Source organism: Centruroides vittatus, unplaced genomic scaffold (assembly GCF_030686945.1).
Source record: "Centruroides vittatus isolate TY-2023 unplaced genomic scaffold, ASM3068694v2 scaffold_149, whole genome shotgun sequence".
Taxonomy (NCBI): Eukaryota; Metazoa; Arthropoda; class Arachnida; order Scorpiones; family Buthidae; genus Centruroides; species Centruroides vittatus.
In genome coordinates, this window is record NW_027122681.1 from 2,306,316 (window position 1) to 2,323,233 (window position 16,918).

At 31.7% G+C, this 16,918-nt stretch overlaps 1 protein-coding gene across 2 annotated transcripts; it reads right to left on the reverse strand.

The window, feature by feature from the left end:
- Positions 1–210: 210 nt before the first annotated feature.
- Positions 211–16,894, reverse strand: LOC136987287 (huntingtin-interacting protein 1-like). 2 transcript variants are annotated; one of them, XM_067284999.1, is made up of 31 exons: positions 16,673–16,894; positions 15,488–15,551; positions 14,303–14,445; positions 12,342–12,398; positions 12,180–12,260; positions 12,023–12,099; positions 10,970–11,031; positions 10,764–10,904; positions 10,631–10,688; positions 10,477–10,552; positions 10,275–10,406; positions 10,083–10,186; positions 9,728–9,800; positions 9,567–9,659; positions 9,413–9,491; positions 9,250–9,338; positions 7,563–7,631; positions 7,360–7,494; positions 6,621–6,798; positions 6,453–6,542; positions 5,536–5,622; positions 5,360–5,470; positions 4,696–4,764; positions 4,435–4,622; positions 4,278–4,367; positions 4,140–4,202; positions 1,155–1,255; positions 843–1,072; positions 697–758; positions 512–622; positions 211–445 (listed from the first exon to the last, which is right to left on the reverse strand). In XM_067284999.1, exons 1-31 carry the CDS (start codon positions 16,754–16,756, stop codon positions 431–433), a joined length of 3,012 nt encoding a protein of 1,003 aa, XP_067141100.1. In that variant the 5' UTR covers positions 16,757–16,894; the 3' UTR covers positions 211–430. The 2 variants fall into 2 exon arrangements, with proteins under 2 accessions (XP_067141100.1, XP_067141101.1); XM_067285000.1 differs by lacking the exons at positions 14,303–14,445; positions 15,488–15,551; positions 16,673–16,894 and adding an exon at positions 11,171–11,201 and having other exon boundaries at positions 12,342–12,388.
- Between the last annotated feature and the right edge of the window lie 24 nt (positions 16,895–16,918).

Sequence of the window (16,918 nt, forward strand, 5' to 3'; positions counted from 1 at the left end):
CTGGAATATATTTATATATAATGCAGAAAAGATAATTTTTTTTTTTTTTTTGCCTTTAGGTCTAATCCTGCTTTGTATCTTTATAGACTAAATGGTATAAATTGTTTAAAAATTTGCAACAAGTTGTGTAAATATGCAAAAAAAGTCCACAATGAATACCAACTTGACATTTGAACGTGTCACAAACACACACACTTATTTACAAAACTATTCTGTTTTTTTTTTTTCTTTTCTTTTTTAACACACATATTTTGTGTGTGTATATATATTTATACTTTATATATACTGGTGCATGGAACATTATGAGGAAGTCTCTTGTACATTGAAAGGCGTTAAAAGTTTTATGCCGAAATTCTCTCGATGGCTGCCGAGACGCACACGTGATTTCCGTTAAAAATGAAGGAATGTGGTCGACTTGTCACTCGTTCGGTCATTGTTGGACGTCCTGTTTGAAAGTAAATTTTAGAAAAATTTTGCATTTCAAAACCATTTTATCGGAGAATAACTTTACCTCCTCTTCCCAGCCTTCGCTTGCTCCTGCCAAATGATAGTGTCGCTTTCGTAGACCGGCCAGTCGGGCTCTCTCCTTGACCAGTGCGCTTTCTAGTTCTAGTAAATGCACCTGTAACGGTAACGTTATTTGAGAACCGATCGAATCTACCGGAACGATATCCACGTGTTTTAATTGTTATATACCTGCGATTCCATTTCTAATTTTTTTGCTTGATGGAGTGTTAATTTGGTGAAATCCATAACTTCTGTACGTTAAAACAGAATAATAATTAATTAAAATAATACGTGTTAACGGCAACAGACCGTAAAGGCTCGAAAAACCAAGTTACCGCTCTCTTCGGTGAGTTGCGCGCAGTTTTTGGCCGTCGCCACCACATTGCCCGTACATTCCGAGACTTGCCGGGAAGCCTTGGAAAGCTTCGCCATTCGTTCGCTTCCCTTTTTGGCTTTGACTTTAGAAGCGACGACCAGCTGCGCCGTGGCGGCTGCGATTTCCTGAGAAGCCACTACCAGCTCTTCAAATTTTGCATTTCCTCTGACGACTTTATCCGCTGCATCACTGATGATATAGTATCATATTTAAGTGTATTATTAGTCTGCCAGGAAACAAAAACGACAGCATTAAGATCTCTCATACTTACACTAAAAATTTTGCAGCTAGACCGACGACTTTGGCTGCGGAAATTAGACCTTCCGTCCATCTGTGATTTCTACTATAAAATTCTTTTACTGAAACAGAACCCTAAAAAGAAAGAATTTATTAATTATCGTGTCTATAAAGCTACATACAGACAGAGTGGGAACAAATGCCCTAACTCTATTCGTGTCACTATATTTTGTTCATTTTACTTGCAAATTATTTAAGTTTTAAATCGAAACAGTTCCCTTTGTTTAAACATGCTGTGTGTGTGTGTTGCAGTGTCAAGACCTCTGCCAAATCTGGGAACAGCTCCAGCAAAAGGAAGTAATTGTTTATATTTATAGATTATAGATTATAGATTACAACTTTTTACCAAAATTTAATGAAATTATTTCATAAAAACATAGATCACATTTTAAATTTAAAGGTAAAAGGTAAAAATCTAATCAAGTAGATTCACTTTACGATGAGCTTTGACCACTTCTGACTACTTTATTGGTTTTTGAAAGGGTGTCGTGGATGTGCACAATTATCCGACGAGGCAGCCGCATTGCCCTTCTAGAAACGTACAAAGTGAGATCAAAAGTGATCGGAAGCCTCTTATTTTTTTGAAACGGTTTAAAAACTTTTCATACGAATATAGGTAGGTGCTTGTATTGCCAACTGCTTCCGGTAGATGATCGCATAAGCCGAAATCTGGGCATAATTAGTCTGTTGGAGCAAGAGCCATTTTCACAGAAAGAATCATAAGACAACTTCATTCTCAATGACATGCAAGAATAACAGGTCTCACTCGTGGTGACGGGAAAAATTATTACGCAGCACTTCTGGTAGTTGACAGTGTAGTGAAGTTGGGTAGTATTGTCGGGTCTTTAGAAGATGAGGGTTCCACATTTCAGGTGCATATTTTCTACAAAATTCCTATTGTCGAGCTCGCTTATCCTTTCGCTCTTGCCACATTTGTTGGGCTCACAACAAAGGAAAACCTGGCTGCCGACAACTGTATACGATTGTGTGATCCGCCAGTTGACTACGGCCTGTGAATTTTTTCATGTAAACAAAGGTTTAATGAAAGATTTGTTTCCTTTTTTCACGGCAAGTATAGAACAAACTCTATTTTCATACATAAATTATGCTTTTTGCGTTACTACACATCGTAATAAAAAAATTTTGCAGTCCAGAACAGCTTTAAATGGTTGACTACTGGTGCCATTAACTTATATAAAAGTTAAATATTGCTTTTTGTGGATTTTCATAATATTATTTGCTTTATTTTCTTTAAGTGAATTGCATTTTTAAAGATTCCCAACTTACACGCAATTTCCTTTAAACATTTAAAACTAAGAACAACTTGCATGTAAAAATAAAAATATGCAAATTCATTATTTTGTTTAATGATTTAAACAAAATTTAGAAATTTTACCTCTAAATTCAATGATTATTATTAGCAGACGTTAATCGTTAAATTATCCCTTACAGTTAAAAAAGAAATAAATTAGGTCACGCATGCTTATTAAGTTTATGACTAAAATCTGTTAATACAGCTGTATGAGCAAATTTATGGCAGAAATAAATGTTACAGTTATTTATTAATATGTAAATTAATTTTTCCGGTTTGTTAGTAGAATAAATATTTTTAAAGGTATTTATTTTATAATAATACATAACAAAGCTTAATCATTAATTTATATTGCAAGACCCATTTGCTAATTTGAACACAATTAACATGCATTTCCTGTACGTTTACATTGCCTCTGGCTGCTAAATGTGCCGAATTTACTTTGGAAGAAAAAACGTGTATTAACAAACGCGTGCTGGGTATAAATATAAATGCTCGATGCCGTCGGCAACGTTATATGTGACCGGTAGTAACGTTGGCAAAGAATTGTACGACGTAACGACCATGTTGCATAATTTGTATGACCTCGATATTCATTATGTAATACGAATGTTGTATATTTGAAAGTTGGCAAACTATTTTGTTTTTTTGAGGTTTTTTTTTTTAACACAGCATTAATTCCATTATCAAAAGTCTGAAATTGAATAATTCATACTATTGCATAAACGTTGAATGCTCAATGTCACAGAGCATAATATCCCAGCTTCTGTAATGGTCCAAAATAAAATGCTTTTAGAAATTAATCGAGTTTCTGTAAATGAGAATGGTCATCAGAGATTGCAGAATTATTTTTGGATTTCTTTAGGTCGAACTTAACTAAAACTTTGGTTCGTAAACACACGAGGGAAAGTCAAAAAGTAATCAAGTTTTTCTTTACACTCCTACCGCAGCTACGCACTTCTTCCGTCATCCAAATCGCTTGTCAAAGTAGTTTTGGCAGCCATTTTATGTGATGTCTTTACCAGTTATTTTCACTGTGGCTTCCACGTTTGTTGCTTGTTGGACCCTTTAACTTCTCTTTCATTTTAAGAATTGGTAAAAAGTCTGAAGGACAACATCAAAGGTGTAGAGAGGTTGAGGAAGCATCGATATGCTCATTTTTAAATATTTATTAACCGGGAACAACCAAGGAAGTTGCAGTGACAAAAGACGTCGTAAAAAGTGGCATCCGGGATGGATTTGACAAGTGGTTTGGATGCAGGCAGAAGTGTTTAACTACAGCACGAGTTTATTTAGAAATTCTTATGGTATACATGTGTTGTGTAATAAAAACAAACTGATCTTTTTGCACATATTCTGATCTGCCATGTATATAATTCATAGTTAATGGTTAATAAGCTTTCACTTAATGAAGTTTATTTGTGGACAATGTGCTACGTGCCACTTTTTCTGGTGGAATGAATTCTGAAGATCACTAGTAAGTGTTTGGAGATTTTCACTTAACGTGCTATTTTCAAGAAATGTATCCACCACATTATCAAAGGACTAGATTGTATATATTAATGTTTTAAAATTAATTTTCTACATATTTCAGATATGTTAGTCATTGAAACAATTAATGATTATTTTAAAAAAACATTGATATACCTTTCCTTGCGAGATTATTTCTTCTTGAAGATCTTTCGAACTCTCCACTAACACTTTAATTGCCTGCAAAATGTTGATTTTTTAAATCAAAACTATAACAAATAAAATGACGGGTTCGTTTGTATTAAAGATATTTACCCGCATCAAATTAGTACAAGCATCTAAGATTTTTTCATTAACTTCCAGTTTAATACCGGTATCTCCGGCTCTAGAATTTTTTAAAAGCTCCTGAAAATAAACGCAAGTTAAAATATAAACAAAAGAAAGTAAATAAGACGGTTTAACGACAATTTACTTCGATTCGTAAGGCCGCTTCCTCGATAATTCGGTCCATACTGCTTAATTCTTCCTCCACCATGTCGGAAAGTGACTGAGATTCGTTCGCCGTAATGTTAGGAACTAGCGTGTCTGTTAGGGATGCTATAGTTTCTATGCAGTCTAAAACGCTATTCATTGTTTCTGACTTATCCTTCATTATATTATCTGTAATAGAATGAGTTAATCTATTCGTAAAAGTATTATAGATTACGATACCAAATACAATCCAATACTGTACCTTTTGATCTTAAACAGTTAAATAAGTCAATGGTTTTCAAACCTAAAGTTCGGCAAGCGTTAACTAACTCTGTAAAATCAAAATAATATAATCTTAATTTAAAGGCACGAAAAATTATTTAAGCTGTTAAATAAATTACGGTTCATTAGCATGTTCACTGCTCCTGTAGGAGCGAAGTTCCCACCCATATGCCAAAAAGGTTTGCTTACTATATGTACTGTATGTTAAAATGTCAAAAAAATAATATATGTTCTGGAAGAATACAGTAAACAATAAAATTTTCCAAGCAAGAAACATGGCAAACTTTCACAACACTCACAAGTGGGGTCGGCATATTTGGTGTTGCATTGAAAACCATTCCAAAGCAATTATGGCAGTGAATGTATTAAAATAATGCGAAAATTAATTTTATAATCACGGCCATAATTATTCATTGTCAATTCATATACCGTATTTTACAGACTATAAGACGCACCTTAATTTTTAAGCAATTTAAAAAAAAAAATACCTATAAGACGCATCTGAATTTTGGAGGCAATTTTTCGAAGAAAAAAGTGCGTCTTATAGTCCGTAAAATACAGTAATTAGATGATTGTATGTTTAATAATACAGGAAATTTAAATATAAATATGTTTAATCTATTATAAAAGAAAATTTATTTTACCGTCTGCTTTCTCAAGATCAGATGACGAATGTGTAGTAGTTTTGCCCTGAATTAAGAAATCAGCCATTAAGTGTGAAAATCCTGTCAATGACTGCAAATGTTTATTGATTTCTGAAAAAGTAAATGTAAAATTAAAATTGCAATGTGATGTATGAAAGTTAATATGTTAAACTTACCCGGCGAATCGTACGAAAAATCACAGCATATATTTTTCATATTCACGGCGGCAATCTTGACCACTTCTGCTTGATATAATAAGTATTCTAAAACAATATAAAGTGTATATATTTATAAAAATGATAAGTAAAACATGATAGAACTTTAATATATGGAAAAAATAAAGTAAATAAGTAAATACAGTAGTATAAAGATAAGGCATTTACAATAGTAAGCAAAGTTATCTTACTACTGTAAAAATAAATGGCTTCACTAGTTGAACAATCGCTAATGATATATCGCTTCTAAATAATATGATAAGTAGTAATAAATGTGAAAATTTTAAATGAAAATAGCCTTATGAATTGCAATTTCTATTTAAAATAATGATATTTTCATTATTATGCAAATTATTCTTGGTGGTAAATCATTGCACTTTTATGCTACGGAATCATGAAGAAATAGTGCCGTTCACAAATAATTCCATATTAATACATAGATTTCTACCTTAACGCTGATTTACATGATATTGCCGATACTTTGTTGCCAAAAGATGCAAAAAGCACAGATTCCCCTCACTCAAATAAACTTGCAACTTAAAACCTCGGTTTGAAAGGTCGCAACTGTGTCGCAGAAAATCAAATCGGATTTTTTACTCATTGCATCATCAAATCAATAAATAACGAGATTGGAATCATGTGTTAGACTGTGTCCGTACCACTTTTGAGAGAGATGTTCTTGAACTTGCTCGGGACGACTTGCAAATTAATATTCCAGAACATCGTATAAACATTAATTACAGACAAATTTTGTGTTTTGGGTGAAACAAAGTGTAGGTAGTAGCTATATTTTGTAAACCAGTCTTTACTAATAGGTAATTTAGACAATATGATGAAATGGTTAACCAGAAATTTATATAATGAAAATGTCATCATACCTGGAGTACACGTAACTGCCGCGAGGAAGGGATTTTCAAACTCGTCTAAAGAATGTTCTATGTTGTGACAACACTCTGTAATGATGCCATCTGAAAAATTTAAATAAAAATAATTGTAACAACAAAATCGAATGATATCCTCTGTAATAATATACATATAACACAAACCGAATAGTGAAGAATATCTATCCAACTGATTATTTAATTGTGTTTCAGTAGTATCACGATGGTGTTGAATATCATTTATGTGCTCCTCTAACTGCTCTTTTGATTTATTAAGTGAATTAACTTTTTCTTCCAATTCAGTCTTTTCTTTCATACTAATTTCCAAATCATTAAGTAATTTCTAAAAAATAGGTTTTAAGAATCTTTAATTAAGCTCAACTGTTACTTAAAAACCAAAATTTTAATTTATGTAGAAGCACAAGATGTCGAAAAAATTACTGTGAAGGGAAAAAAGGTTTAAGTAAAACTATTTAACATCATTTCCTGGATCTCAAGAACTTTCTCTTCTGAGGTTAAGGACATATCAGTGCTTGTTTGGAAAATTTTGCATGGAATTGTGGTGCGGCACCCATGCATCCAGAAATTGCCAGACAAACCTTTGTTGCACAGTATCCCACTGTTACGGAACACATGCTCCACCAGGAATATTCGCCATTCAATTGTCAACACCGTTATCGCTTGGCCAATATGGACCTGCACTCTCACTCAATTGTGTCTGGGTGAATATGGGTAGACATTCCAGAACATCTGTGAACAAGCAGTAATGCCAGCAAAGTGGAAACATGGAGCTACAGCTTAATCGTACGCCATACTGTATGTGTAGCTTTAACACCATTACAAATATCTAACTGCACAGTAACTTTTTGGACACCCTGTAATTATAGTATTTCTAAAAACTTACTTTATTCATTTCTTCTAATTGTTTTTTTAATGCTGTAACTGTTGATAACTCTGCATCATAATTTGCTGATTTCTGTAATTTTCCTTCAACTAGAGACTTCTCTCTCTCTGCTAACTGCAACTTCTCTGTTATGGCCTACATAAAAAGTATTATAAACAGTTATTTTTGAATCATTTTTTAATCGAAAGATTTCTGTTGCTTACCTCTTTCGACACTTTTACCTCTTCAAGAGTAGTTTTTAATGTTGCAATCTGTTTATCTGCTTCGGCTTTCTGAAGTTTAAATGTATAATACAATTTTTAAAAACTTGGTAAATAAATTTTAATTTCAGCATAAAAATACAGTGGTACTTTGACTTGCAAGTTTAATTCGTTCCACGACAGAACTCTTAACTCAAATTACTCTTATGTCAAGTCAATTTTCCCCATTGAAATGAATTGAAATGCCATTAATCCCTTCCGGATTCCCAAAACATCACAATTTTTTGTTACATGTTTTTAAATAATAAAAATATACTTATAAATAATGAATATCGTATAAAAACATGATAGAACGTACTGCAATAAACTGGTTTTGCGGATGTTGTGGCATTTGATGCATAGATAAAGAAAGAAAAGATGGAAAATTCGAGAAGTGAGAGACGATGATGCCACCCACAACGTGAAAGTGAACTAATGCCTATGTCACTCGATCATGCGTTTTTCTATAAGCTAGCCTGTCAGACATTGAGAGAGTAACGAAAATGACGAAATTGTGGCAATTTTCCACCTTCTCTTTCTTAATCTATGGTTTGCAGTGGAATTTGCTGCACCAACTAGCAGTGGGGTATCTGAAGCCGGCTCCTAACGTGAATTTTAGCTCTCAACTCAAAGCAAAAAAAATCGGCCGAGAGATGGCTCGTATCTTGAAAAACTCGTAAGTTGGGACACTCATACGTCAAGGTACCACTGTATATTAATTATATTATATTTTTGGATGGGTCTACACATACATTAAAAATGCAAATGGGAAAAACTGTGTGAAACTTCTCTGCATGGTCTCATGCACTCAGTGCAATGCCATATAGTTTCACAACTCATTTTTTTTATGTTGTCCAGCCACTTTCCTGTATTTTAACCAGAAAAAATTTTGAACCTATATTTCCTTTACAAATCTAATTTAAACTGTGCGCTATCTTTCATAGGAGCAAAGATAGAATTTGTCCCCATAAAAAATGACAGTTGTGGTGCTATCCAAGCAGTAAAAAAACTCTGGAAGGTTTTTCAACTGCTTGGATTTGATCCCGAATTCCTATAGTGGTAGAGGCCGATGCCTTAACCTTTTAGGCCATCTGGCCGTCTTGTTTGACTATCAATGCATTGATCAAAGGAGTAATCATTTTTACATATCTTTTTTTATTCCTTGCAAATTTATACTATTACACAAATTATACTTAGTAAAACTTCAAATGTATCATTCATTTTAAATATGCAAACAGATTAATTTTATATTAATAAACGAATAATATGCAGTTAATACAAGATACATCATAAAACAAAATTTCAATAAAGTTCTAAAATATTGCTCATATGCTTCTAATGCATCGAATGCTTTCCTGTAAAGCATTCGATACATTAGAAATGGCATTGACATGCTCGTAAATACAGTCCAAAGCGGATTTTTCAATTATTGCGACAACCAGGGATTTAGCAGAGTTAATAAGAAAAAAAAATATGTAAAACAAAGCAAAATAATTGACTTCTTTCAAAACAGGAGCAGTAATAACTAATACTAAAAATATTTATCCAAAATCATCTTTCCTCAATTATTTTGGATAATTGACACATTACTGCATTTCAAATTAAATATTTCTAAAATAATGTATATTTTTTTTCATAAAAAAACACTTACAGAACGTATTAATGCAATATGTTCTTCCCTTAGTTTAGTGTAAACTTCTTTCATTTTATAAAACTTTTCTTCTTGACACTTAGCTTTTTCTATAAAATTCGAATATAAGTTTCGTAGCTAGGAATAATGTAAAAATATTTATCTTAATCTTTAAAATAGTTACTTTCGGCTTCGGTTGCTTTGGATAATGTTTCTTCTATAGTTGTTGCCGCAGTTAATTGTTGTTCCAAATCTTCTTTTTCCTAAAATTAATAAAATTTTGTTTAATAATTACTTAGTTTAAAAGTAAAGATGTACGTCGAAAGAATTTAACTTACTTTTTGTACTATTTCGAGTCTCTTTTCTAATTCTGCGATTTGTCCTTCGTGAGTTATTATTAATCGTTTCAAATCGTCAATCTGCCGCTCGTACTGAAATAAATAATATGTTTTTTTTTAGTAAAAAATGAATACGAAACTTTGAAATTTATCTAACTCACCTCAATTTTCATTTTTTTCAATTCCATCTTAAGATCTTCAATCTCTTTCAACAACTGTTCTACTAATCTATCCCTAGCAAAGTAATTATTCAAATTAAGATAATAAATAATTTAATGATTAGAACGATCTAACCTTATAGATAAGTAACATCACCATCAGGTAATACATTTAATAATTATATTTATTTAGGTATTTGAGGTTGAATTGAAATTAAATGTACGACTTCTCAAATATAATTTATCAGTTACATCACACTACACTTAAAACAATCAATCGTAAACAGAGATTTTCGGCTTTATATTTTAAATTTAATAAAAATCAATCAAAATATATTCTAAAATTATTATTAATTACTTTTCAGCTAACTGATTTGGTGAAATAGAACCATTCCTCTGCTGAAAATTGAATTCGCCCATTCCTCCAGAGCCGAAAACATCTTCGAATTGAGCTTGAGCTTGCTGATTAAAACATTTTGAAATTATTATTATTTATTAAAGTTTGATAGGTGCACACAATATGAATGAAAATTGAAAGTTTCAAGCTCACGGGAGGAATCGAAGTGTCCACTAAGTGACCTTCTACGAATTCATTTTCGGGAGTGTCTGTCTGAGGTGGAAGGATTACTACTGGACTAACGTGCGTGTTTAAATCTGAAGCGACTAGAAAATTGGGTGGTTTCTGGAATACAAAATTATAAATGACTCAAAAGATTCATTCATTCGTTAATTTCAAATTAAAATATACTTACATCAGGTAATAAAGGTACTTGAATAAGATATTTGAAATATTGAAGATTACTTGAGTTGATATAAAACTGTTGAAGCCTAAAATGTAATTACGAGTTTTAATACATTATTTAATATTTTTGTTACATAAAAAAATTATATATATAGAACATTAACCCTTTAAATTGTTTAAGAAACCTCTCCCTATGTCCTGTTAATGTGTCTTGTGATAAGGCTATAAAAATAATTGATATTTGATATTGAGAAAAAGAAAAATTAAAACAAAATAAATAATAAAATCAAATCTTACCAGCGTGAAGCTTGAAGAGCACCTTTACAATGTAATCATATAAAAGACTGGAATCTTGAATGCAAGGAATGAGAGGAGCAAGACGGCACTGGCCCGTGTTTGTCATCGAATTCGATCGCGACATGTCCAAAGAACCGAAAACTGTCGAGAAACTATATTAATCGATGCATTGTTTATTACAAAAGATTAACAATTGCAAAATTCACCTGCTGCTTGCAGAGCAAGTATCTCTTCCATGTAATCGAACATTTCGCACGTTAACTGGAAACTGTATAACATTTTAAAAATATATTTTTTATTTTTACGGTAAATCTACAAGCGAAAATAATTTAAATTCTGATAATTGAAATTTTCTCGGAAAAGTAATTAATATATTTTTTTACGCTAAAATGCTCTATTATACTTACAAATATTTAAAGCGGTAATAGGCAAGCTCATCTAAAAGACCAAACAAATGGTTCAGAAATCAAGAACTATTTCTATAAACTATTTCCAAAAAGAAAAAAAAATTAATGTAAGGAATTTTAAAATAATTTTTGATAATTAAATCCCGAGAGTAAGCTATCAATCTTTATTGCAATCTCAATCAATTTAACCTATCGACTAAAGCTTGCCATTATACTATAATTATGACTTTCATCTAAAGTGATATGTAAATGATGACAATTTGCATAAATTTTCATTTTTTATACAGTTTTAAATAATAATCTAACACTCGGATATACATTTCCTGTTATTATATTAAAAGCAATTTAAATTTATTATTGTATTCGGAGTGTTATCACTTGTATTTATTTGTAAAGTAGAACGTCGTCTGTAATTTAATATTCTGGATGTACTTGGTCACGTATAGAACAGACTGTACGCACAGGTGTTTTGTATCATTTTATTGGATCTTATTGCACAGCATAAAGTTGGAATTTATTTTGGGATATTTTAAACCCTCTTCAGCCAACCATATATAGAACTTGAGTAATGGTGTGGTTAGGCCCTACATACCATCTCTCAAGTTCTGTACCCCCTTACAATCCACATGTATGTGGTATGTATGATTAAAAGGTGATAAAAACTCCCGAAATGTAATCTCTACGGTAAGGTAAATAAACTGTCGCAAAGTGTCTGTATGTCCAAGTATGAATTTAACTTTATTTTTGTATGTAAAATGTAATCTTAAGAGTTTATCGATTACTAAATTAGTATGAACTTTTCATTGTTTATTAATAAAATAAGTCATATTATTATTATTAAGATATACTTACAATACGTTAACGTCTTTTTCTCCAATATCGTCGAGTTCTTCATCTGTTACAATCATATTTCCCGGAAAACGGGGATTCTATGAGATAAATTATATATATTATCTGCGAAGGAAGATGTTTAATAAACTGTATGATTATATATAAAAGTATAACTCACTCTCCTATGAAAATCTAATTTAATTAACAACACATTACAATAGCAGCTTATCAATCGTCCATAACCTTCTTTTAAAAGGCCCTATAAGTTAAAAAATGCATACGTTAGAATATTTTATAAATAAATAAATTCCATTTTATAAATTATGTAAATAATACGCACCCATAACTTTCCCAGATCAGTTAGATGCGATTTATATCTCTGCGAATCTGGAATCACCTGCAACACAACTTACAAGGTTATTAATTAAGCTTTTTTTAAGGTAAAAAAAAAAAAATTATATTTTAACTACAATTATAAAGTTTAAGACTCAAAATTCATATATTTATTATTACTTTTGACTCTTTTTTTCCCCGTGTTCACTAAGAAGGCTTTTTATAGGTCCATCCGTGCCTACAATGGAACAGATGGATAATGAGGAAGGGGCCTAATGTATCCAAGACAAATTTCTGGAGCTCTAGGCCCAGATTCGATCCTGGGTTCCCCAGAATGGTAAGGCTGACGCCTATATTTATATCACAATTTATTAGGATTCTAAATTTATCCACTTTGGAGAACATAAAATGTAATTGGGTGGAGCACTTGGCAATAAATTTAACAAGTAAAATTTACCTTCGTATAATTTATAACCTGTAAAATACTGTTTAAAAAATTTCTTTTAGATATTTTTAAGAAAGTTATTGATTAAACAAGCATTTCAAACAAATGGTATTTTCCCTATGAATATATTTATGAAATTAGTAACAAGCATAACTGCTTCTTTCAACAATCATGACTACGTCAGAGCAAAATGGTTCTAGACTATAGACCTATGCTTTTCTAGACTCTTACTGTGGCTCCCATACGCTTACACCATCTTTATATAAACTTGGTAATCACTACATGCATATACGTAATATTTTTCTGTTATGTAGTGTGGTATTCATACAGTTCGTAAGTGTAACTTGCGACTTAATGTTGAACGGGCAACTGAAATCTAAAGATACGTTTGGAAAGTCAAATGCTTTAACAAGCCATTTGGTAAATTGACTGTGATATTTACTATAGAAAAGTGAATTATATTTTCTTTAATACTTCATTTATTAGTGGATTTTAGTATGCATTTTGTTTAGGATATGTTCGCATTTATTTTTTTACCTCCCTCCCTCTTCTCTGGAAGTTAAGTCCAATTATATCTTGTCAATCTCTGGTACATCTTGCTAGAGGGATGCTATGCCCCTTTTCAAGGATCTGCCTACACTCAAAATATAGCTAGAACAATCACCAGGTGGATCTATAGTCCCAAATACATTTGAAAATTACATAATTTTGCTCTGACAAAACAAACTTTCTATTCAATTAGGATATTAATACAATGTTCACGTTTAATTCAACGAGGAGAATGTACTCGAAATATTCTACGAATTCCGAAATAAGGCAGGAAAATCGTTCGATTGACACAATAAACAGCTGTTTTTGATTTATTTATTAATAAAATTTGCCTAATTTTGTTATAACAACCTTTAATTATTATCGCTCGGTACTGTTTATAAAATTTACTATCTAATGCAATCTATATATAATAGGCATTAATATAATATAATTAATATAATAGGCATGCAATCTATAATATAATAGGCATTTGATAGCTTGTAAAAGTAAAATATTATATCTAATAATTAACGTTTACAAGAGGAATTCTAGGAACAGACGCATGTTACATTTCCTGATTTAGTTATGTCTGCAAAAATACATTGTTTATAATAAATCGGTTCTAACTTAAATAATTTTGAAATTAAATAACACACTTAGGTAAAGCAATATAAACAACATTAATTAATCAAATATAAACACACACGAAAATGACAATTTAAGGTTTCTAGAGCTTTATATCGTTAACATTTTTATAAATATAATTAATATCACATTGATAAATATTTGCATACAGCAGTAGGATTTAAACATGTACTATCTCTCCAATAATTGTTATCGTTAAATAATTATATTATTGACGCAACGGCAGACGATCTGATAATAGTTTCTCGACAAGTAACAGATAAAATAAATCATAGTAGGAAAGAAGTAAAGAAGAAAATAAAAGTTAATTTACATGTCCTAAATGATTAATTAAATTTTTTACTTACGTGCTGATGACCTTCACGAAGTAATTTATGAAGAACATGACAAAACTTCCAACAGACTATTGGATTTCCTTGTAATGGTAATTTCATGACAACACTCCAGAATGTACCTGCACCCTTTTCACGGAATGTTCCCAATATTGCATCTGAATATTTGTATAGGATCTAGCGACGGTTATGTTACGAACCCTAGATCTAATTGATAGTTTATCGTATCGATAATACTATTGCAGAAAAAATAACTACTTGAAGTATTTTTGATAATGTATAATATCTGTACTACACAAATAGTAAGAGTATTTTCTCGATATACTAAAAATCAACTGTTCGATGGCATTTTTAAAGAATTTATTCCTTAAATTTGCTAATTTTTCTATTAAAATACAGTCTTAAGAATTAAATTTTATGTTAAATAACATTAAGAGAAAGCTTTAAATTAAAACAATTATTTTTTAATTGAATTTGCCAGAAAATTTCTGCGTAATTAAGCATATTCCAGGTGGATTATGCACCGAAGGCAGACGTGCGACTAAGTTATTTACGCAGATATCGGATTCCGTAAGCCAATACTAAACTTTCTTTTAAGTGTTGGCAATATCGAAGTATATAGATTAATAAATTAAAGTTTGAAATAATAAAACGTCCCACTATTTGATAAACTATTACACTATTAACTGTTATAGATGCGTACGCCTATGTTTCAAAGTTCCGGTTATACTTTTTAATTTGATTTTTTAATAAAATTATCGAGGGGTTAAAATTCTTCGAAGAATTTCTATTTTAAGAGCAATACAATCTGAAGAAGAAAAAAAATTTTAAAACGTTAAACTCAAACATATGGTTAACACATTAAAAGAAGCAATTTTATAGGGAGTAAAGTGAAGCCGAATTCATCAACTTGACCTTCATTTGTCAGTGAATGCAGTAAACTATACATGATACACCAAGATATATACCACTTGCTTTTAATCAGGGCAGTTACTTTAATGTCAGAATTGATTCAGTGCCAGCAGCTTAAATTAAGATAAATGTATTTCATTTCATTTAGTTCTTTTCACCGTTTAAATACACGTACGGTAGAAATACTTAATAATTTTTTTAAATTAAACGTAATTACTCGCCAAAATCTACTTACTAATTCTTAAAAATACGTAAATACGTACATAAAGATGAAAAAGAAAAGGATACTTCGGACATGTTTTTCTTTCACCGGTGACTCATGATTGTTGATGGCTTTCGATATACTAGTGGTCTAAAATTAACATTTCGACATTATGCATAACGAACATTAAAAATTCTTTTATTTATTTCAATCTTATTTATCTTTAAAATTACTTAATTAGCTTCGTAAATAGTTTAAGAGAGGAAGATAATTTGGCAGACTTTACACCCGAAACCTATTTAAATCGATATCAGTAATAAAATATCAATAGATATTTATAAAAACAAAGCCATTTTCTCTTTAGATGCTCGTTTTACCGTCGTTTTTCTCAATTTTCCTTGCAGACGTTTAAGTTACGAACCTCCGTACGAGTACTACTTTACCGAAATGCATTTGCAAATGCATTTTAGAGCGACTCCTTTCATAAAATTGGAGAAGCCGCGAGTATCTCTGCTTAATTTTCTAATACGCCGAGTGACGTCTACACGAAATGATTAAAACGTATTACCTAAATCAGATCGATCTAGTAACGCGTGACACTTAACCTCTTTTGGTAAATATGTCGTGCCCACGGCAAATTCCGGCGGCACCGTTCGTTCTGGTTTTCGCATCCGATCGGGCAGCCGCGCCGCGATTTAATCCGACGAATCGAAGCTCGCGGCGGCCGGCGGGCTCCGCGTTTCGGAAGGCAAGGCGCCGAAATCTCCCGACACCAATCGCGTAACTCCAAATATTATCTAAAAAGGAAGCGTTCAAACGTGGTTATTGACATAAAACATCATCCATCCGTAAAACTTCCTGAAATGTATGTCATCTAATGTATATCCCTTGGGCATTTTTGCATAGAGGTTATGCAAATCATGAATTGAATTATCGAGGAGAAAAGCTTCCTTAAAAGGAAAAGTGAAGGAATTTTTGAGGCCACACCAGGGGCATATCCTGCATTATGTTCACTCTTTTCTTTTTGTTGTTTTTATCTATTGTGAGGCACCGAAAAGCAATTTTAACGCCCGTAAATCCTTATAAAGGCATTAAATCTTAATAATCTACGGTATAAATACGATAATTAGGCTTTTTTTTTTTAAATTAAATAATTAACTCGCATTACGCTGCCGGTAGGGGTCACTTTTAGTTAATCGTCCCATAGACTTACATACGTATGTTTTACCGAAAGTAACTTCCACCGATTTGTATGTATTAATGATACTCACTTGGGTTTTCTCGAAATTTTCCCTTTCTACGTCTAAACTGTTGCCTCTTTTCGGTGCCAGCACTTTAGAAAGAGGTAGAGACATGTTTACGTTTGTATACAAAATGCTATTTTGCCGGGTAAAAGATCCTTTGGGCCAAAAAAACTTAAATTAGAAAAACATCCGAAGGCGTCGACTTTCGTCGATCGACTTCGTAACTGCGATCGTCTACCATAGATGGCGCTGTTTCCGAATAATCAAAATATA

Coding starts and splice junctions, on each gene's coding strand:
- LOC136987287 (XM_067284999.1), bottom strand. CDS start 16,756: ATGTCTCTACCTCTTTCTAAAGTGCTGGCACCGAAAAGAGGCAACAGT. Junction 4,203..4,277: donor CTTGTACTAATTTGATGCGG/GTAAATATCTTT, acceptor AACATTTTGCAG/GCAATTAAAGTGTTAGTGGA. Junction 1,073..1,154: donor CTAGCTGCAAAATTTTTAGT/GTAAGTATGAGA, acceptor CTATATCATCAG/TGATGCAGCGGATAAAGTCG.